The 21981-nt window shown below is 42.7% G+C and overlaps 1 protein-coding gene across 2 annotated transcripts in view; it reads right to left on the bottom strand.

The window, feature by feature from the left end:
• Nucleotides 1-16153, bottom strand: part of CREBL2 (cAMP responsive element binding protein like 2) — a 29302-nt gene extending 13149 nt beyond the window's left edge. Inside the window, exon 1 of one of the 2 annotated variants that reach the window (XM_043440868.1) lies at nucleotides 15832-16153. In XM_043440868.1, coding sequence (XP_043296803.1) covers nucleotides 15832-15846 — 15 coding nt within the window. In that variant the 5' untranslated portion in view covers nucleotides 15847-16153. The remainder of the gene's footprint in view (nucleotides 1-15831) is intronic. The other variant, XM_043440869.1, reaches the window with a different exon arrangement.
• Between the last annotated feature and the right edge of the window lie 5828 nt (nucleotides 16154-21981).

Genomic DNA, 21981 nt, shown 5'->3' with positions numbered 1-21981 from the left:
TGGTGGCCACTTTGGAAAACAGTTTGCAAGTTCTTCCAAAATATTAAACATAAAATTACCATATGACTCAGCAATTCTATGTCTTGTTATATCTCCAAAAGAAATGAAAGCATATGTCCACATAAGAAATTGTGCACAGATGTTCAGGGCACCATCATTCATGATGGGTAAAAAATGGAAAGCACCCAAATGTGCAAAGGTTGATGAATGGGTAGCAAAATGTGGTGGATCCAAACAGTGGAATGTTGTTCAGCTATACAAGGGAGTGAAGTGCTGATACACGGTGAAACATGACTGAACCTTGAAAACATGCCAAGAGAAAGAAGTGGAAATACAAAAGGCTGTATGATTCCATTTATACAGACTGTCTAGAACAGGCAATGTATAGCAACAGAAAGTAGATCAGTGGTTGCTTAAGGCTGAGAAGGGGAGGGAGAGAATAGGGAGTGACTGCTAAAGGGCTTTTTGTTTGTTTTTTAAATTAATAGATTGTTTTTAAAATCTGTTTTCAGTTTATAAGAAAATTCAGCAGAAAGTACACAGAGTTCCCATATATTCTCTCTCTCTCTGCCCACACAATTTCCTCTATTAACATCCTGCATTAGCATGGTACATTTGTTACAACTGATGAGCCTCAAGTTGGTATTAATAAGTAAAGTCCATAGTTTACTTAAGAGTTCACTCTCTGTGTTGTATAATTCTGTGGGTTCTGACAAAAGCATCATGTCATGTATCTGCCACCGCAGTATCATACAGAATATTTCCACTGCCCAAAAATCTCCTGCACTCTACCTATTCCTCCCTGCTTCCCCTGAAACCTTGGCAAGCACTGACCTTTATTACTATCTCTATAGTTTTGCCTTTTCCAGAATGTCACGTAGTGGAATCATATAGTATGTAGTATGTAACCTTATTCAAACTGGCTTCTTTCACTTAACAATATGCATTTAAGTTCCTTCACACCTTTTTGGAGCTTACTAATGTGTTTCTTTTTAATCACTAAATAATATGAGTAACATTCCATTATATGGATATACCTCAGTTTATTTATAAGGGATTCTTATAAATGTTCTAGAATTTTCAACAGACAGTGGTGATCACTGCAAACTCTGAATACACTAAAAAAAAAATCACAAAATTGTATATTTGTAAAGGATGAATTTTATAGTACAGGCTATTTTTTAAAATGACATGAACCTTAGAGAACAGAAAACAGCAGCAAAGGAAGAATGAAGGTGCCAAAGAGACACAAGCAGATGAAGAGGGAAAAAACGTGGTGGGGGTGGAGGGTTTATGAGTTTAAAAAGGCTGAAAAATAAGATAAAACTGCTGCATGTAGGCAAGAGGGAGGGAGGGCCTGATGCCACTGGCTCCCCAGTCAGTAGGTTTAATTTCCGTAGAAAGAGGAGGCATGATTTAGGTGCAAGTCCTTCAGGGGCTTCTTCAAAGGAGGAAGACTCCAGTGTCCAGAGGAAGTCTTATTCCAAAGATTTTTGTATCATTTTACTTTCAGTATTTTCAGAACAAACAACAAAAACAAATTCAGAGCCAACTCAGGGTGTGCAGGGAGACAGCACTCATTCTCTCTGCCGACAAGCCCGAACCCTAACCCTAACAATGTGGCAGCTCACATTATTTCACACCACTGGAGGAGAACACAGTTATCCTCACCTTTTTCACGTAAGGAGGGGAAAATTCATTTCTTTATTCAACAACCATTGATTGGGCACTCACTTTGCCCCAAACACTGTCAAACTCTAGAATTGTTAATACAAGAAGATAGAGTCCTTACCTTTAATGTATTTTGACTCATGAAATGCAGCAGACATGTAATAACATTATAAAGGGCAGGATATCAGAATACACAAAGGTGCTGCTGGTAAGGGGATGCGCATGCACGCGTGCATGTGCGAGCACGTGCGTGCACACACACAACATGCACAGTGATCTCTTTATTTCATGGATGACCTAATTTTTTTTAATTTATTTTTTATTGAAGGATAATTGCTTTACAGAACTTTGTTATTTTCTGTCAAACCTCAACCTGATCAGCCATAGGTATACATAAATCCCCTCCCTTTTGAACCTCCCTCCCATCTCTCCCCATCCCACCCCTCTAGGCTGATACAGAGCCCGTCTGAGTTTCTTAGCCATACAGCAAATTCCCGTTGGCTATCTATTTTACACATGGTAATGTAAGTTTCCATGTTACTCTTTCCATATAGCTCACCCTTTCCTCCCCTCTCCCCATGTCCACAAGTCTGTTCTCTATGTCTGTCTGTCCATTGCTGCCCTGTAAATAAATTCTTCAGTACCACTTTTCTAGATTCCATATATACGCGTTCAGTTCAGTCACCCAGTTGTGTCCGACCCCATGAATTGCAGCATGCCAGGCCTCCCTGTCCATCACCAATTCCCGGAGTCTACCCAAACTCATGTCCATCGAGTCGGTGATGCCATCCAGCCATCTCATCCTCTGCCGTCCCCTTCTCCTCCTGCCCCCAATCCTTCCCAGCATTAGGGTCTTTTCCAAAGAGACAACTCTTTGCATGAGGTGGCCAAAGTACTGGAGTTCCAGCTTCAACATCAGTCCTTCCAATGAACACCCAGGACTGATCTCCTTTAGGATGGACTGGTTGGATCTCCTTGCAGTCCAAGGGACTCTCAAGAGTCTTCTCCAACACCACAGTTCAAAAGCATCAATTCTTTGGCGCTCAGCTTTCTTCACCGTCCAACTCTCACATCCATACATGACCACTGGAAAAACCATAGCCTTGACTAGACAGACCTTTGTTGGCAAAGTAATGTCTCTGCTTTTAAATATGCTATCCAAGTTGATCGTAACTTTCCTTCCAAGGAGTCAGTGTCTTTTAATTTCATGGCTGCAATCACCATCTGCAGTTATTTTGGAGCCCAAAAAAATAAAGTCTGACACTGTTTCCACTGTTTCCTCATCTATTTGCCATGAAGTGATGGGACCAGATGCCATGATCTTAGTTTTCTGAATGTTGAGCTTTAATCCAACTTTTTCACTATATGCATTAGAATACGATAGTTAACTTTCTCTTTCTGACTCACTTCACTCTGTATAATAGGTTCTAGGTTCATTCACTTCATTAGAACTGACTCAAAGGTGGTGTTCCCTTTTATGGCTGAGTAATATTCCATTGTGTATATGTACCACAACTTCTTTATCCATTCACCTGTTGATGGACATCTAGGTTGCTTCCATGTTCTAGTTATCATAAACAGTGCTTCAGTGAACAATGGGATACATGTGTCATTTTCAATTTTGGTTTCCTCAGGGTATATGCCTAGAAGTGGGATTGCTGGGTCATATGGTGGTTTTATTCCTAGTTTTTTAAGGACTCTCCCTACTGTCTTTCATAGTGGCTGGATCAATTTACATTCCCACCAACAGTGCAAGAGCATTCCCTTTTCTCCATAATCTCTCCAGCATTTATTGTTTGTAGACTTTTTGATGATGGCCATTCTGACTGGTGTGAGGTGATATTTCATTGTAGTTTTGATTTGCATTTCCCTAATAATGAGTGATGTTGAGCATCTTTCCATGTGTTTGTTAGCCATCTGTATGTCTTCTTTGGAGAAATGTCTGTTTAGGTCTTTTCCCCCCTTTTTGATTGGGTTGTTTGTTTTTCTGGTATTGAGTTATATGAGCTGCCTATATATTTTGGAAATTAATCCTTTGTCAGTTGTTTCATTTGCTATGATTTTCTCCCATTTTGAGGGTTGTCTTTTCACCTTGCTTATAGTTTCCTTTGCTGTGCAAAAGCTTTTAAGTTTAACCAGGTCCTACTTGTTTACTTTTGTTTTTATTACTGTTACTCTAGGAGGTGGGTCACAGAGGATCCTGCTTTGATTTATGTCATCGAGTGTTCTGCCTATGTTTTCTCCTAAGAGTTTTATAGTTTCTGGTCTTACATTTAGGTCTTTAATCCATTTTGAGTTTATCTTTGTGTATGGTGTTAGGAAGTGTTCTAATTTCATTCTTTTACATGTAGCTGTCCAGTTTTCCCAGCACTACTTATTGAAGAGATTGTCTTTGCCCCATTGTATATTCTTGCCTCCTTTGTCAAATATAAGGTACCCATAGGTGCATGGCTTTATTTCTGGGCTTTCTATCTTGTTCCATAGCATGGATGACCTAATTTTAGTCCAAAGATTTTCAACATCAGAGCAGAGCCTAGAACCCAAGTCCCCTGATTAGCATCATAGCAGCTTGTCACAAGATGACTATCATCAAGCATGACTATTTCCCTTCTAGATTCCCAGGCAGGACTCATTAACCTGAACACATAATTCCCTGACAAGACTCTAAAACTGACAGATGCTTTATGTGCACTGCTATATTAATGCTAAATAGTCACTCATTTAATGACTGGATTCATTTAATCCAACTCACTAGTCACTTGATGGGGGGCAGTGGTGAGGAGATTAACTAACAAATGTTTTCACTTTATGCTTCTTTGAAATTTCCCTCAACTCTCCATGCCCACTCACTGAAGTCACACCAATTTACTCCTTTACAAAATCCCTGATTATTTCTCCTTTTCTATTCCTCCTACACCACTACCCTACTTACAGACTATTACCACAGGTTCCTGGCAGGTCTCTCTTCCATGTCTCCATGTCTGTCCTTAACTTCCTTGGTTAATCTATCTTAAAAGAACTTCCAAATTAACTTTTCTTTTCCGCTTATTAAAATAACTTTAGTATGTTTTTCTTTATTGTGAAAAAGTAATATCTAATCGTTACAGAATGAATAAACTTTAAGTCCCCTAGATCTTCACGACCCAGATAATCACAATGGTGTGATCACTCACCTAGAGCCAGACATACTGGAATGTGAAGTCAAGTGGGTCTTGGGAAGTATCACTACGAATAAAGTTAGTGGAGGTGATGGAATTCCAGTTGAGCTATTTCAAATCCTAAAAGATGATGCTGTGAAAGTGCTGCACTCAATATTTCAGCAAATTTGGAAAACTCAGCAGTGGCCACAGGACTAGAAAAGGTCAGTTTTCATTCCAATCCTAAAGAAAGGGAATGCCAAAGAATGTCAAACTACCGCACAATTGCACTCATCTCACACGCTAGTAAAGTAATGCTCAAAATTCTCCACACCAGGCTTCAGCAATACGTGAACCGTGACCTTCCAGATGTTCAACCTGGATTTAGAAAAGGCAGAGGAACCAGAGATCAAATTGCCAACATCCGCTGGATCATCGAAAAAAAGCAAGAGAGTTCCAGAAAAACATCTATTTCTGCTTTATTGACTATGCCAAAGCCTTTGACTGTGTAAAGTGAAGTCACTCAGTCATGTCCGACTCTTTGCAACCCCATGGACTGTAACCCACCAGGCTCCTCCATCCATGGGATTCTCCAGGCAAGAATACTGGAGTGGGTTGCCATTTCCTTCTCCAGGGGATCTTCCAGACCCAGGGATTGAACCCAGGTCTCCCGTATTGCGGGCAGACACTTTAACCTCTGAGCCACCAGGGAAGCCCACTGCGTGGATCACAATAAACTGTGGAAAATTTTGAAAGAGAGGGAATACCAGACCACCTGACCTGCCTCTTGAGAAACCTGTATGCAGGTCAGGAAGCAACAGTAAGAACTGGACACGGAACAAAAGACTGGTTCTAAAGAGGAGACGGAGTACGTTAAGGCTGTATATTTTCACCCTGCTTGTTTAACTTATATGCAGAATGCATCATGAGAAATGCTAGGCTGGAAGAAGCACAAGCTGGAATCAAGATTGCCGGGAAAATTATCAATAACCTCAGATATGCAGATGACACCACCGTTATGGTAGAAAGTGAAGAAGAACTGAAGAGCCTCTTGATGAAAGTGAAAGAGGACAGCAAAAAACTTGGCTTAAAGCTCAACATTCAGAAAACTAAGATCATGGCATCCGGTCCCATTACTTCATGGCAAATAGATGGGGAAACAGTGGAAATAGTGTCAGACTTTATTTTTGGGGGCTCCAAAATCACTGCAGATGGTGACTGCAGCCATGAAATTAAAAGATGCTTACCCATTGGAAGGAAAGTTATGACCAACCTAGACAGCATATTATGAAGCAGAGACATGACTTTGTCAACAAAGGTCCATCTAGTCAAGGCTATGGTTTTTCCAGTAGTCACATATGGGTGTGAGAGTTGGACTATAAAGAAAGCTGAGTGCCGAAAAATTGATGCTTCTGAACTGTGGTGTTGGAGAAGACTCTTGAGAGTCCCTTGGACTGCAAGGAGATCCAACCAGTCCATCCTAAAGGAAATCAGTCCTGGGTGTTCATTGGAAGGACTGATGTTGAAGCTGAAACTCCAATACTTGGCCACCTGACGCGAAAAACTGACTCATTTGAAAAGACCCTGATGTTGGGAAAGATTGAAGGCAGGAGGAGAAGGGGAGGACAGAGGATGAGATGGTTAGATGGCATCACTGACTCAATGGACATGAGTTTGAGTAAACTCCAGGAGTTGGTGATGGACAGGGAGGCCTGGCGTGCTGCGGTTCACGGGATCGCAAAGAGTCAGACATGACTGAACGGAACTGAACTGAACTGAGGCTGTGTCTCTTTGCAGCTCAAGAGAAGACCTCTGGCTCAGCTCTGCTTACTAGGTCACCAAATCCAGTTTCCTGTGGCTGCTGTAACAATTACCACAAACTTGGTGGCTGAAAACAACAGCCATGTATTCTCTCTGTTCTTGGCAGGACTGCACTCTCTCTAGAGGCCCTAGGGGAGAAGTTATCCTTTGCCGCTTGCAGGTGTCACTGGTGGCCGTGAGCATTCCTTCATCTGCAGTCACATCAGTCCAATCACTGCCTCTGTGGTCACACTGCCTCCACATCTGTCTCTCAAATCTCCCTCGGCCTCACTCTTAGGAGGACATTTATCACTGGATTTACAGCTCACTCAGAGAATCCAAGGTAAACTCATCCCCTCAAATCCTTAACTAAATCACATTTGGGGCCATGTAATACTCCCTCTTTATCCATATAAGGTGATATTCACAGGTTCCAGGGGTTAGCACATGGATATATCTTTCTAGAGGCCACCCTTCAGCATGCTACATCCAGGATCCCACTCACCAAGCTATTCTTCTCTGTCATTTACCCCAGCAAGTCATGCCAGTGTCCTTAGGGACCTCACCCTGTCCCCTGCATTCCTACTTGTCCTCACCAATTCTCTAAATGTTCCCTCTTCACACCACCCACCCCCACCTCATCATCCAAACCAGCAAATACTAAGCTTTCTTTGGTTACAGTCAGACCTGGCCCTCTTTCTGCAAAGCTCTTGCTGACAATCACCTCTGTCCACACGTTACTTTTCTTCTCCATATTTCTGGAACATACAGTCAATATCACACCGAGTTGTATGTTATAGTGGCCTCACGGATTTAAGTTCTGTCACCTTCAAGCGATGTGAGCACCTCGGGCACAGAAGCTGTGTTCTCTATTTCTTCTCCAGTCCCCATTGCATCTGACCCAGAGCCAGGCATTTATTCAAAGACTGATGACTGAATGAATAAATGCAAAGAAGAATTAACAATATTTTGCAATTTAATTTAAATTGGCATTACTGTGACCACCACTACCACCAGCTTATAAAAGTTGTAAAATTTTTTTTAAAAAAAGAGAAAAAAGAAAACCAAACCTCTCTCATAAGGGATATAAAATCTGAAAAACCAATCAATAACTCTTACTATTTTACCACCCCTCTTGCACTTACTTCCATCCTAATGCTCTAATTCTTAAGGCAACTCATAAAAGTTTCAAGTTGTTAAGTGTATGAGAACTACTGTATTTACATGAAGTGGTAGCATCAGCTCCAGCTAAGAAGGAAAATAGCAGGAAAGCCTGTTTCACTTTTCTTTTGAAAACGTAACGTGAAACCTTATCTGCCATGGATTAAAGAAAAATAAGACAGGTATGACTGTGACCAGCCACTGAGCTTTACCACTTTAAAGAAAAAAAACAAGCAACTACACTTTCATTTGGGGTTAAGGCTCCTTTAACTTCCTTCACAGCTGTTGTTCAGGCTTTTTCTCTTTTATTTACCAGCTCTTCAGAAAGAGAGAAAGTCTAATCCCATCTTCCTGCTGCTAACCTCTCTGCCAGGTTTTCTAGTCAACAGAGGAGAAACAAGATAAAGCAGGCATTTCTTTTTTTTTTAAAAAACAGGCATTTCTGACTGAGCGTTCACCCCTGCCTCTCCTTGCCTAACCCTTAATCCTCCCCTCCCCTTGCTGTTAACTGTTTGAAGCTAAATGTAATACGATTATACATATATTTTAGCAATCCTCAAAACTGTTACAGACTGACTCAGTAACAGTGGTCTGTAGGCATATCTCATTTCATTGTGCTTCACTTTACTGCATTTGTTTTGCTTTTTTTTACAAATTGAAGGTTTACGGTAACTCTGCATTGTCAGATGATGGTTAGCATTTTTCAGCAATGATGTACTTTTTTTATTTTAAGAGATCGTGCTATTGTATATTTAACAGACTACCGTCTAGTGTAGACGTAACTTTTACACGCACTGGGAAACCGAACAACGCGTGAGGCTTGCTTTATTGTGATATTCGCTTTACTGCAATATTCTGCAGTCGCCTGCACGCTGCAGTCAACCGTCTCTGCTTCCTTCCCACCCACTCTTCCTCAACCACTACATTTTGGCCTCGGCGCCATCACTCTGTCGAAGCTTCTCTTGCTAGTTTCACAAACAACCTCCTGTTTTTGAAATTCAGTGGATTCTTTTTCCCTACTTCCTTTAGATGGAATAATAATCTTGTGTGTGTGTGTGTGTGTGTGTGTGTGTGTGTGTGTGTGTGATCTATATCACTAACCTCCTCTTTTCAGTTTATTTTGTTGAATCCTATTCCTCCACCTCTTCTGATCATTTTAGAGTCTGCCAGGGTTCTGTCTCTTTAGCTCTCTCTCCTGTCCACCTTCTTCGTCCTTCAAGGATTTTATGCATGCTGCATACACCTACATTCTAACAGTCTCTAGCATCGTCTTCAACTCAGGTCTTTCTTGTGAGCAGTGTAACCAAGCTGGTGAGGAGGAGTCACATAGAACAAGCATTTATTTTGAACCCATTATGTACTATGTTTTTTTTTTTCTAATACATGTAACATTTAATTCTTACACTAACTCAGTAAGGTTAACACATCTATTTTATAGGTAAAGAAATACAGTTCTGCTCATCTGTTCAACATAAATCACAGCAATATTTTCATTGATCAGTTTCCCAAGGCAAAAGTCTCCCAAAATAAAAGCAAAAATAAACAAATGGCACTAATCAAACTTTAGAGCTTTTGCACAGCAAAGGAAGCCAAAAAAAAAAAAAAAAAAGACAGCCTTCAGAATTGGAGAAAGTACTTGCTAACAATGCAAATGACAAGGGGTTACTATCCAAAATATATGAACAGTTCATATAACTCAATATCAAAAGGTAAACAATAAATGGGCTGAAGACCTAAAGGACACACAGATAGCCAACAGGGACATGAAAAGATGCTCAACATTGCTAACTGTTAGAGAAATGCAAATCAAAGCCACAATGAGGTGCTTACCTCACACCTGTCAGAATGGCTATCATCAAAAAATCTACAAGTAATAAATACTGGAGAGGGTCTAGGAAAAAAGGGAACCATTGGTGGGAAGGTAAATTGGTACAGTTACTATGGAAAATAGTATGGTGGTTTCTTAAAAAAACAAAAGTAAAGCTACCATATGATCTGGCAACCCCACTCCTGGGTATATATTCAGAAAATAGGAAAACTCTACCTCAAAAAGATACTCGCATCCCAATGATCATAGCAACACTATGAAAGTCCATAACCAAGACATGGAAATAACTCAAGTGCCCATCAACAGACTATTGGTTTAAGAAGATATAGTGTGTGTGTGTGTGTGTGTATGTAATGGAATATATGTGTATGTTTTATATATATATATAGTATATATATAATGGAATATTACTGTTATAAAAAAGAAAGAAATATTGCCATTTGCAGCAACATGGATGGACCTAGAGAATATTATACTTAGTGAAGTAAGTCAGAGAAAGACAAGTATTATATATTACTTAATGTAGAATCTAAAAAATAATACCAATTAGCCTATATACAAAAAAAAACCACCAGACTCACTGATAGAAAACAAACATGATTACCAAAGGGAGAAGGGAGGTGGGTAGGGATAAATTAGGACTATGAGATTAATAGATACACACTGTGTTTAGTTGCTTAGTCATGTCCAACTCTTTGTGACCCCATGGACTGTAGCCCACGAGGCTCCTCTGTCCATGGGGATTCTCTAGGCAAGAATACTAGAGTGGGTTGCCATGCCCTCCTCTGGGGGATCTTCCCAACCCAGGGATCAAACCCAGGTCTCCGACATTGCGGGCCATCTGATTCTTTACCATCTGAGCCACCAGGGAAGCCCAGGATACTGGGGTCGGTAGCCTATCCCTTCTCCAGGGGATCATCCAGATCTAGGAATGGAAACAGGGTCTCCTGCATTGCAGGTGGATTAAAATAGATAAGCAACAAGGATTTACTGTATAGCACAGGGAACCATATGCAATATCTTGTAATAACCTATAATGGAAAATACTCTGAAAATATACACATAACTGAATCACTTTGATGTATACCTGAAACTAATACACTATTGTAAATCAACTATACTTCGATTTAAAAAATAATAATCTGTCCAAAATCATAATAGCTTGAAAGTGGTGGAAATCAGATTTCCCAAATTTCTTAGCTTAACTTGCCAAGCAAATCCTGGTCAGGCTCCTGGTTATCTTTCCATCCTTATCTCTGCCCACATCTCTACTTTTTTTTCCCCCCCACATCTCTACTTGTGCCTTATGCTCAGCTCAAGGATTAGCAAACTTCAGCCCACCTGGCCAACTAAAGTCAGCCAGCTGCCTCTTTTGGGAAATAAAGTTTTATCAGAACACAGCCACACCCATTCATTATGTTCTGCCTATGGCTGCTTTCATGTTTCAATGGCAGAGTTGAGTAATTACAACAGAGATTACATGGCCCACAGATATTTACTGCTGCTGCTGCTGCTAAGTCGCTTCAGTCATGTCCGACTCTGTGCGACCCCAGAGATGGCAGCCCACCAGGCTCCCCCATCCAAGGGATTCTCCAGGCAAGAACACTGGAGTGGGTTGCCATTTCCTTCTCTAACACGTGAAAGTGAAGTCGCTCAGTCCTCTCGGACTGGTAGCGACCCCATGGACTGCAGCCTACCAGGCCCCTCCTTCCCCGGGATTTTCCAGGCAAGAGGACTGGAGTGGGTTGCCATTGCCTTCTCCAACAGATATTTACTATCTGGCCCTTTACAGAAAATCTCCCAACTCCTGCTCCAGCTTGTACAAAAATACTTATTTTTCAGAGCAATATGCTTTAGTACAGGATATTCCCTCTTTCCCATTTTCTGGGGCACTTCTATTCTTCCTGACAGATTCATGCCTACTGTGTGAACCCATGTCTGACACACCCAGATAGGCATCCATTCTTGGTGCCCCCAAAGCACTTTGCTGTCACTGCCCTCATTTCTCACCTCACCACGTGGTAGTTATTTTTCTATATGTTTATCTAGTCCACTGAAACATCAGTTCCTGAGAATAATTATAAACTCTTACACATCTCTATATCTCTACTGTCTAGCACAATGTCTCGTGCATATTAGGTGTCCAACAAATGTTTGATGAGGAATACAGAAATGAATAAATGAACAAACTTTTGTGAAAATCCTAAAGCACAAAACATTCTGAATAGGTTATTTAAACTTCAATTTCAACTGGTATCTGTAGAGGTACCCCAATGTACACGGGACCTAGACAGGAAAAGGGGGCACATTTAAAATGTTAACAAACTGTCTAGTTTGGCAAAGGAGCTGGTTCTTCTGCCTTGGTCTTGTTGAAAGCATGGATGGAGCAGAAGGACAGAAAAGGCAGAAATTGTCCGAGCTCTGTCACTGCCCAAGGAGGGCAGTTCCAGCTGTAGCAAAGGATGGCTAAGGGGCCAAGGAGAGTTACTTTAGGGGCCAAAGGATAGCTCTGGTTTGGTTTATTCACTAAGTCGTATCTGACTCTTGTGACCCCATGGACTGCAGCCTACCAGTCTCCTCTGTCCATGGGATCTTCCAGACAAGAATACTGGAGCAGGCTGCCATTTCCTTCTCCAGGGATCGAAACTGGGCTTCCTGCATTGCAGGCAGATTCCTTACCAACTGAGTTCTGGGAATGTCAAAGAGATTTTTTGGCCAAGTAAAAATTTTTGTGAGAACCAGCACTACTCAGAACAACTGAATGGAACAAAGACCTAAGGGGTGAGGAAGGTATAAGGCATTTTAAGATAACTGTGTGGAGCTCAGGTGGAAAGGAAGTATGCAGGAGAATAGCAGCTCCTATCAGTATACTGACGCCAGGGAGGGATTCTCTCACCAGTCCCTCAAGTGGAAATTGATGCCCTAAACATCATATAGGGCACTATATTATACATTATATATTATAGCTAGGCTATACAGAAATGTCATCATTTACCAGCTTTGTCTGTGGCAGGAACACAGCTGATCTAGGGTACTTCGAGTCACTCATACATTCATTTGATAAACATGAAAGTCAAATAAATATAAAATTGGAAATAAGAACCCTCTATGATCAAAGCCCCTGAAAATTACTCCTTTCAATTTTCTTTATGATTCAATACCGCAGGTTAGAGAGAAGAGGCTTTCATAAAAAGCACTTTTCTCCAGTGGTGGACACATAGGTGGGCTCAAGAGACTACCATTCTCACACAATCTGACAGGTAAGAGCCATTTCACGTCCCATTCCACTGTCCCTGTCCCCTTTGGGGTCAGCGTTAAGAAATGAGGGTAGTATGGGGGAAACATAGCTGCAAATATCATGCAAAAGCACACACCTAATAATGACTACAGTGAGCATCTCAGGTGCCTGCTGCACTGTGCAAAAGACCAAGGGCATCACTGCCAGGTAATGTAACAATGATAACATTTCTGGGTGCCTAGTATGTGTTTACTCTGCACTTGATGCTTCATATGCACAATCTCTGATGCTCAACAAAACCTGGGAAAAAGGCACTGACCATGTAACAGATAAAACAGAAGCCCAAAAAGGTTAACTCAGCCAAGTTTTTTTTTTCCTTCCCAACTAGGTTAAGTAGAGATCTGCTCAATCAGAATTTGAGATCTGCTACTTAGTGCTTCCCCAAGCCCCCAGTCTTAGATGCCCACTCTGTCTCTTGCTTTCTTTTCCCCGTTTGCTGTAGTCTGTATACTCTGGCTCAACAGAGCACATCGATGAATATTAATAAATCCCAGCTACACCTCGAGCAGTCTCCTTAATGCCTCTCTGTTCCAATTCCACTCAGTCTTTGTGAACCAGTACTCTGTGATGTAATGTACCAGGCACATTGCTAGACACTTGGGAGGCAAAGTTGCACCCGCCATTCCAATCTGTCCTGCTCTGACTCCCCGAGAACAGACAGCAGAACATGCAGCGCTCTTGCAAACTCACTCATCACCACTGATGAAAACAACTCAGAATACAGAATCTTTATAAAGAGAATCATCACAGCATCATTCTATTTCCTGACCTGCTCATTCAAACACTGCTTCTCTCTAACTGCTTCTCCTGCCCCCTCTGTCCTCGTCCTGTTGCCCTGGCCTTGTCCCCGGTTTGTCATCTTTTATGCTCTCACCGGCACAACCACACTTCCAAGCCCCAACCCTCGGCTTCCCTACTGCAGCTTCCTTCAGAACCTGAGACTCCATCACCTCTACATAATGGGAGGGAAAATGTGTTGTGTGTGTGAGCTTGTTGGATACACTGGGAGAACAACACAACTTTGCTGGACTATAACAATTAGAGCACAGGGAGAGGCAGGATTGGATTGGGAGCCTTTTAAAAAGGCCATTTCATACCACCCGGCTCCTCAGAGAGCAGTCCAGTCTTGCACTACATGGCATTTAAATATTACTCATCCATAGCTTCGACATGTATTCAAAGTGAAAGTAGTGCATTCACAGAAGCACTATCCATCCAGACATCTGAAATGGACTTCCTTTTCCAAAATCATTAAAGAATAAAGAAACTGCTGGTTTCTAAATACTGTCACAAAAACAATGAATTAGTAAAGAATGAGAACTGAATTCATTTTGCTTACCTATGAACCATCTAAGAAGTTACTTGTGAATAGTTATGAATAGTCTACTTGCGAAATTTAACCTCACTCTTTAGGCAAAACCGTAACACCATATGCTCCACTACAGCTTGCTTGTTTTAGAAATAAGTTCTATGTGATTTTATAGGCAGGTAAAATAACTCAAAATTCTATGTTTTTTCTTGAATTTATTTGAGATTACTGAAGACTTTGAGAAAGCTATTAAATATTTCAAAGGTTTGAAAACAACCACAAATTCTATAGAATATATCATGAGAGTCTGCAACCAAGGAGACTAAAGACTATATTAATTTGGCATCCTTTCCCAGTCAGCCGTATCTAGGAAAGACAATGGATACAGTATTCAGATTTAATTTCAAAGTTAACACTGAATGATCAAGCTAGCAAAGACTGTTATGGAAAATCACCTTCTGATTTTTCTAGAAAAGTTTTAGAACTCCCTCTTTCTGACTTGGAAATCCCACTTCCTATTAGGAGGGCTTTACGCCTTGCCAAGTAAAGGTTCCTAGAGGTGAGTCCTACTTCCAGAGCAATGCCCTGGGTTGTCCCTGCTGTGACTTTTCTCAGAGCCTCCCACGGGAATAGGAAGAGGCGATAACGGAGAATAACACAAACAGTACAGAGAAGATCAGCCTCTCTGAGGATGTGTGAAACAAAAACTTGATAGCAGCAAAGTGTTACTGGTTAGGTGGAGGGGGAAAAGGTAAACAAACGAAGGAAAAAGCTCTCAAAAGCAGCATGCCAGAGATGGTGGAAAGTAAAGCAGAGGGAAGGAGTTATCCGCTTTGAAAACTGGCAAATTCTAGAGTCTGATGTCTTTAAAAAAAAAACAAAAAAACCCCCCAACTTTCTAAACATTGTAAAACATCAATAAGCTGATGATCAACTAACTGAGCATCACTATCTTTATATGAATTAACCAATAATGAATATTGTCTGTTATCTTAACGTCGCAGGGATGAGTGACCAGGATAAGGGAAGGGGGTGTGGGGATAGATCAACAAGAAGGAATTCACTTCTTTTCTTGAGGAAGGCTTTCTAGAGGAGGTTAGATTCCAGGCTTCGGACGAATAGCAACAGGAGATTAGCAGAGTGTTCCAACCAACCACAGGAAAATAGCTCAGAGGGGGAGTGAACAGATTATATGAATGGGGCATTGAGTAAGGGAGCCTGAGAGAAGAAAAGGGGACGGTGTAGGGGAACAGGGCCGGTTCAGGCTGCCCTAGTTTAGGTCTCCGATGTGGAAAAAGGCTGGCTGGGGGCAATGAGAGGCACAAAGAAAAAGCACAGTAGTTTCTTCACTTATCTCGGGAGCACTAGGGTCTGCACCACCTGGAAAAGCTGACCAACAAGCTTGCCCTGAGTGATCTTTCCGGAGTGGGCCCTTGTAGGAAGAGTGCAGCCCGTTCCCTCAATTCTCGTCTGAGTACCTGGGGTCATAGCTGGAGGCGCAGGGGTGTCTGAGGCAGGTGTCTACTGGGTGCTGGGTGGACTACGGGGCTGAGGCTCAGCGGCGGGACGAGCACTTAGCGACAAGCAGGCGGCGGCGGCGGCTGCGCGTGCAAACCCCAGGACTTACCTTACTGTCATCCATCTCGGCAGACAGGCCGGCCCTCCCCCGGCTCCGCCGGCCTGGTCCGGCCCGGCCCCGCCCCGGGGGAAGAAGGGGATACGGTTCTGACCGCCTCCTCTCGCCTAACAGTTCGGTTCCCTGATGCCACAGTCACGGGGACGAGGGACCAGTTCAGGAATGGCAGAGCGGACCCTGGAGGCGGCCCACAACGCCTCCCTTCGCCGCTGCCGCCGCCTCCTCCTCCCCCTCCATGACAGGATCTGGCTGTGTTTACAGACGCCCTGGAGAGCAGCCCGGACCGGAGGGTGGGCTGGAGCCCGTCGCGTGGATTGGCCCGCTCGGATGCCGTAGCACCGCAGCATTCTGGGGGTTGTAGTTTCCCTCACCGCGGTCTCTGCGCGGTGGACTGGAAAGGAAACTACAATGTCCACAGAGCCTCAGCCAGGCGGCGTCCGTTTTCCTGCCGGGGAGCGCCGAGGGGGAGGGGCTGAAGCTAGGTTTCTCACAGTGCGCGCTCAGAAATGTTTGGGTCCGTGGTTTACAGCGGCCGGCCTCAGGACCGGGAGGGGACCGTTGCGGCCTGGTAGAGGCAACCCTGAAGGACGGTCCCTGGGAGCAGGCCCTCCTCACGGACCCCGAGAAAACCATGACGATTGCTTATTTTAAAAATTGAAAAACAACACCCCACCCTACCCATCCCAAAAACAACAAAGAATGTGAAATAGTAAATGCTCTGGAAACCATTTGACAGTTCCTCCCGGTGTTGGATCATATGGCCAAAAATTCTACCGGAAATTACACCGTTTGTCTCCACGAAAACTTGCGCATTAATGTTCTGTCCTAGAAGCGTTATTCATAACGGTCAACGAATGGGAACAAACTAAATGTTCAATGGTGGATGAACGGATAGGCCCATCCTGTATTTATATAAAAAGGAATATTATTCATGATGAATGAGGTTGTGATACCTGCTGCAATGTGGATGAGCCTTGAAAATACACTTAAGAGTTAAAGAAGCAGGACACAAAAGGTCACATATGGTGGATTCCATTTAAATGAACTGTTCAGAATGGGTACCTTTAAAGAAACAAAAAGTTGGTGAGTGGTTGGCAGGGGCTGGGATTGGGGAATATAGTGGAGGTGGGAGTTGGGGGCCAGGAGTGGGGCGTAATGATGGGTATTGGGTTTCTTTTGAGGTAGTGAAACTGTTCTAAAATTGATTTAGTGATAGCTGCACAACCCTGACTATACTAAAAACTATTGAATTGTATACTTTAAGTGAATATCATGGTATGAGAATTTCATCTCAATAATAAATAAGAATGTTTTGACGTTGTCCACTTTTAGTAAAGTCAGTGGGGCTTGTTTTGAATTGTGTTAGGCCATTGAGAACTTGACAAAGATGGTGTCTTCATTCATGTTGTTCTGGAGAGTCCTTTGATTCTCTCTTCAGACTGGTACTAAATGCTTTGCCAAGTCCTTCCTATATTCAACTTGAGGTAGAATTATCAAATTTAGCAATAAATATACAGGACATTCACATCTGAATTTCAGGGAAATACATGTTTAGTATAAGTATGACCATGCAATATTTGAGACACACTTTTACTTTGAAAAGTGTGTCTTTGCTTATCTGAAAGTCAGACTCAACTGGGTGTCTTTTTATTTTTAACTTTTTCTTTTGTATTGGAGTATAGCCGATCAACAACGATGTGAACTAGTTTCAGATGCACAGCAAAGGGACTCAGCCATACATGTACATGTGTCCATTCTCCTCCAAACTCCCCTCCCATCCAGGCTGCCACATAACATTGAGCAGACTTCCCTGTGTTCTGCAGTAGGTCTTCGTTGTTATCCGCTTTAAATAAAGCAGTGTGTACATGTCCATCCCCAACTCCCTAACTATCCCCCCCGCCCCCACCCACCGTAACCATAAGTTCTTTCTCTGAGTCTGTGAGAAAGTGTCTTCTATTTTATCTGACAACTTCAAATTGAGGAAGAATAAAAATAGAAAAGCAGAATCATCTCCATCAAATCTATGTAACGCTTCAGAGGAACTAAAGCAGGTCAGTTCCTCAAAAGTAAATGCCACCTAACAGGTCATGACGTGGGGCTGCCTGGCGTGCTGCAGTTCATGGGGTCTGTCCAGCCAGGGGTCGTCTGTCACCTGCAGACCGTATTCCAGGTAGTCTCAGAGACTCCAGCCACATCCTCTCTGACAATTAGGGGAGCGCAAGTCTGTGCTTCTGCAGGTTCTCCTCCTCTTCCCTCACCTACTGCCCCTTCGGTCTGAGTCCCTTTGCGCCTCCTCCTCGCCCCCTCTTTAGTGCCCGGAGAGGCCTCAGTCCTCATCCCCAGCTGCCCCCTTGCCCTGCTAAGCCCCCTTTTTGGAGTGGAGCTGCCATTCTTCCAGGTTAGTGCCTTGTCACTCTCCCTGCATCCCTGCTGACAATCGCCAGCCCCTCAGGAAGGAGGACTAAAGACCTTTTGAGCCAGGTGGTGGAAATTTGAACACTCCCAGGGAAGGAGTGTGTACACCAGATTCAGGAGAGTGATTTTCTCTAGGGAGGGAGAGAGGAACTAGATGGAGAAGGTCTTAGGGTGGTTATTTGCATATTTAACTTTTTTTTTGGCTGTGCCAGGTCTTAGTTGCAGTACGTGAGATATATTTCCCCAACCAAGGATCGAACCTGGGCCACCTGCATTGGGAGCGTGGAGTCTTAGCCATTGGACCACCAGGGAAGTCCCCAGATACAACTTTTAAAGAGATGGAGCAAATATATGAAATCTCTTGGTGGAGGTATGGTGTATTGTTTCCTTCATATTTCTGTATGTTTGAAATATTACACAGTTAGAACAGGACTTTAAATTTTAGTGCCAAAGTATAGATACACTTTGGAAAGTGTGGAAATACGTTAAATTATTTACTAAAAATTTAATTTATAAAAACAAATCTCAGGAGACTTCCCTGGCAGTCCAGTGGTTAAGACTTCACCTTCCAATGCAGGGGATGTAGTTTGTTCCCTGGTTGGGAAGCTAGGATTCCACATGCCTTGAGGCCCCAAATACCAAAACTTAAAACAGAAGCAACATTGAAACAAATTCAGTAACAGCCCACATCGGGAATTTGCTGTATCTCTCAGGGAACTCATGGAGAAGGAAATGGCAGCCCACTCCAGAATTCTTGGCTGGAGAATCCCGTGGACAGAGTCTGTAGCCTGGTGGACACGGGGTCGCAAAGAATCGGACACGACTGAGGCGACTTAGCACACAGGGAACTCAAACTGGGGCTCTGTAACAACCTAGAAGTGTGAGATAGTGTTGGAGGTGGGAGGGAGGCTCAAGAGGGAGGGGACGTGTATACCTATGGCTGATCCGTATTAATGTATGGCAGAAACCAACACAGTATTGTAATTATCCTTCAGTTTAAAATAATTTTTTTAAAAAAGAATAAAGATGAAATAAAGGTCCACATCAAAATAATCTTTAAAATAAAAATTCTGAATTGTATCATAAGATAAGACCTGGTAAAGAGAATAATACTTTGGCCACCTAATGTGAACAGCCAACTCATTGGAAGAGACCCTGATGCTGGGAAAGACTGAAGGCAGAAGAGGGCGACAGAGGATGAGATGGTTGGATGGCTTCACTGATTCAATGGACACGAATGTGGGCAAACTCTGGGAGATGGTGATGGACAGGGAGGCCTGGCGTGCTGCAGTCCATGGGGTTGCTAAGAGTTGGACATGACTAAGCGACTGAACAACAAAGGGAATAAAATCTTATGAAGGAGTGCTGTGTTAAAATAGGTTAATCATTTGCGGAGAAATACCCAGAATTGGTAACGAAGAGGTGAGGAAGGACAAAAGAAAGTATTTGCTTCTGTCCATTTTAATCCTCAAGGAGTCTATAATCCAGGAAGGAGAAAGTCACACACACAGAGGAGACTAGGAACAATCACTGAACGGTACAGACCAAGTTTAATATCTCTGTGTTAAGTTGTTCAGGTGGGTAGGGAGAGCCAAACATCAGGCTGATTCAGAGAAAAGGAAAAGTGAACCGAACACTTTTTTTTTTAAGGAGTGGGAGGAAGCTTAGATGAAGACTCTAATCTCAGGATCCTGGGCATATTTTGTATCCATGCTTTACAATCTTTTCGTCCTATATTGTCTTCTCAAAGGGAACCTGTTTAGCATGCAGTTCCTTTAAAACATGCATATAATTTTCTCCTTCCTGCCCTCCCCATCCCTCTCTCCCCAGCACACACACACTGTGTGTGCTGCAACACTTTTCATGTACTCTCAGAAAAGTGAAAGTCACTCAGTCGTGTCTGACTCTTTGTGACCCCATGGACTATACAGTCCATGGAATTCTCCAAGCCAGAATACTGGAGTGGGTGGCCGTTTCCTTCTCCAGGGGATCTTCCCAACCCAGGGATCAAACCTAGATCTTCCCAACCCAGGGATCAAACCTAGGTCTCCCGCATTGCAGGCAGATTCTTTACTGTCTGAGCCATCAGGGAAGCCCATCAGACAATCCACATAGAGGCACTGCTGGCCTGTGATATATCCTCTCTGCTGCTGCTGGGGAGTTCCTTGTGAATTCCTAAGCACAATGACACACACCCACTCCCACCCGATCTGCGTGCCTTCCATGCCCTCATCTCTCTCTCTTTGTCCTGTTCCCCTTAGTGCTTGGCTAAAAGAGCACAGGTGTCCAAACAGAGCCAAGATGATCTTGTTACTCCCTGGGCCACGTGGGCCTGCTTGGCACATAGCCCCTGGGGAACGTCAGAGAGAAAGGAAGCTCATTAAAATAGTTTGTTGGCCTCCAACTGGCTTTCCATTAAGCTTGACACATGAGTCTAAGAATTTAAAAATTCTCCAGCCCTTTCCTAACGTTCAATGGAAATAAAAACTGGTTGATTCAATTCTGGCATGCAAATTGGTGCTAGACCCATTTCCAATCTAGAAATAGCAATAATGAACAACAAAACCTGTCAAGAAAGAAGCAAAGGTGGCTGTGAAATCTACCGTGGTAACCTCTGACCCACCTTAACACACACCATACATTTGGGGAAGTAGGTATCCTGGAGTCACCCCAGAAGTGACCCGTCATTACTTCTCTGTCCTTGGCCTGTCTTTTCAAAGAGTTGTTTGTCTGTGACTGAGTGATCAAGATTTTCAAAACCCAGCAGGCAGAGTTATATGGTGAAATTGTGGATAGTCCCAAATATGACACAGAGACCCAGAAAGAAAAGGAGAAAAACTATTCAAAGGAAAAAACAAACAAACCACTGATTGAAGAGAGGCAGGGGGTGGCATGAGATTAAGTGAGGAGGGTAAAGGAACAAAAATTAACCTTATTTAGAAACCACAAACAAGGGTAACAGTACGATATTCTGCATTCAGGAATGCCATGGCTACGTTGATATGTAAATCTGGCACTAGAACAACAGTGTTGTTATTGCCGCTGATATGGTAATCTTCAGAGGTACAGAGAAAAAGTGGGTGGGTCATGTGAAATTCATGAAATGCTTGAGGTGAACTCACTGTTGAAATATTAGTCCTCTGTTTTGTTTGGTGTGTGGTTTTCTTTTTTCCCAACGTATTTTATAGATAAGTATTTCTCTGTGCTTTTTGTTTCTGAAAAGTTTGACTTTATTGTCATGAAGCTATAAAATATTCCATCTCAAAAGTTTGGTTTTGTTCTAAAGGCATTTTGTGAAATGCGCCCCCCCCCCCCCACCTTTTGCCCACACGGACAAATATGCCTATATTTGCATACAGCACAGTACCTACTTACTCTCTGCACTGGCTAGAAAGTCCAGAAGTAAGAGCCTAAAGGAACATTTTCAGAATGAGTACATAATTCAGCTTCTAGCTTGTTAGCAGGAGCAAAAGAAATAAGGCGAAGAAGGACTGAAAAGTCTGTTGACGAGGAAGGGAAAAAAGCTCTGGTCAGCATAAAAATAAGGAAGAGAAAATGAAGCTCAAGGAACCAAAACCTTCCCTGCTCAAACTTTCCCTTACCTCTTCCCCTTCACCAATGTATTGAAACTGTCACCTCCTACTCAACAACTTTTCTCAATATCGTCCCAACTACCGTTTCCACTGAAAATAACTAAGTCTTATAAAACTCTCATGCAGGAAATGA

The sequence above is a fragment of the Cervus canadensis genome, chromosome 21 (assembly GCF_019320065.1).
Source record: "Cervus canadensis isolate Bull #8, Minnesota chromosome 21, ASM1932006v1, whole genome shotgun sequence".
Classification (NCBI taxonomy): domain Eukaryota; kingdom Metazoa; phylum Chordata; class Mammalia; order Artiodactyla; family Cervidae; genus Cervus; species Cervus canadensis.
This window is presented reverse-complemented; position numbering and strand designations above follow the sequence as displayed.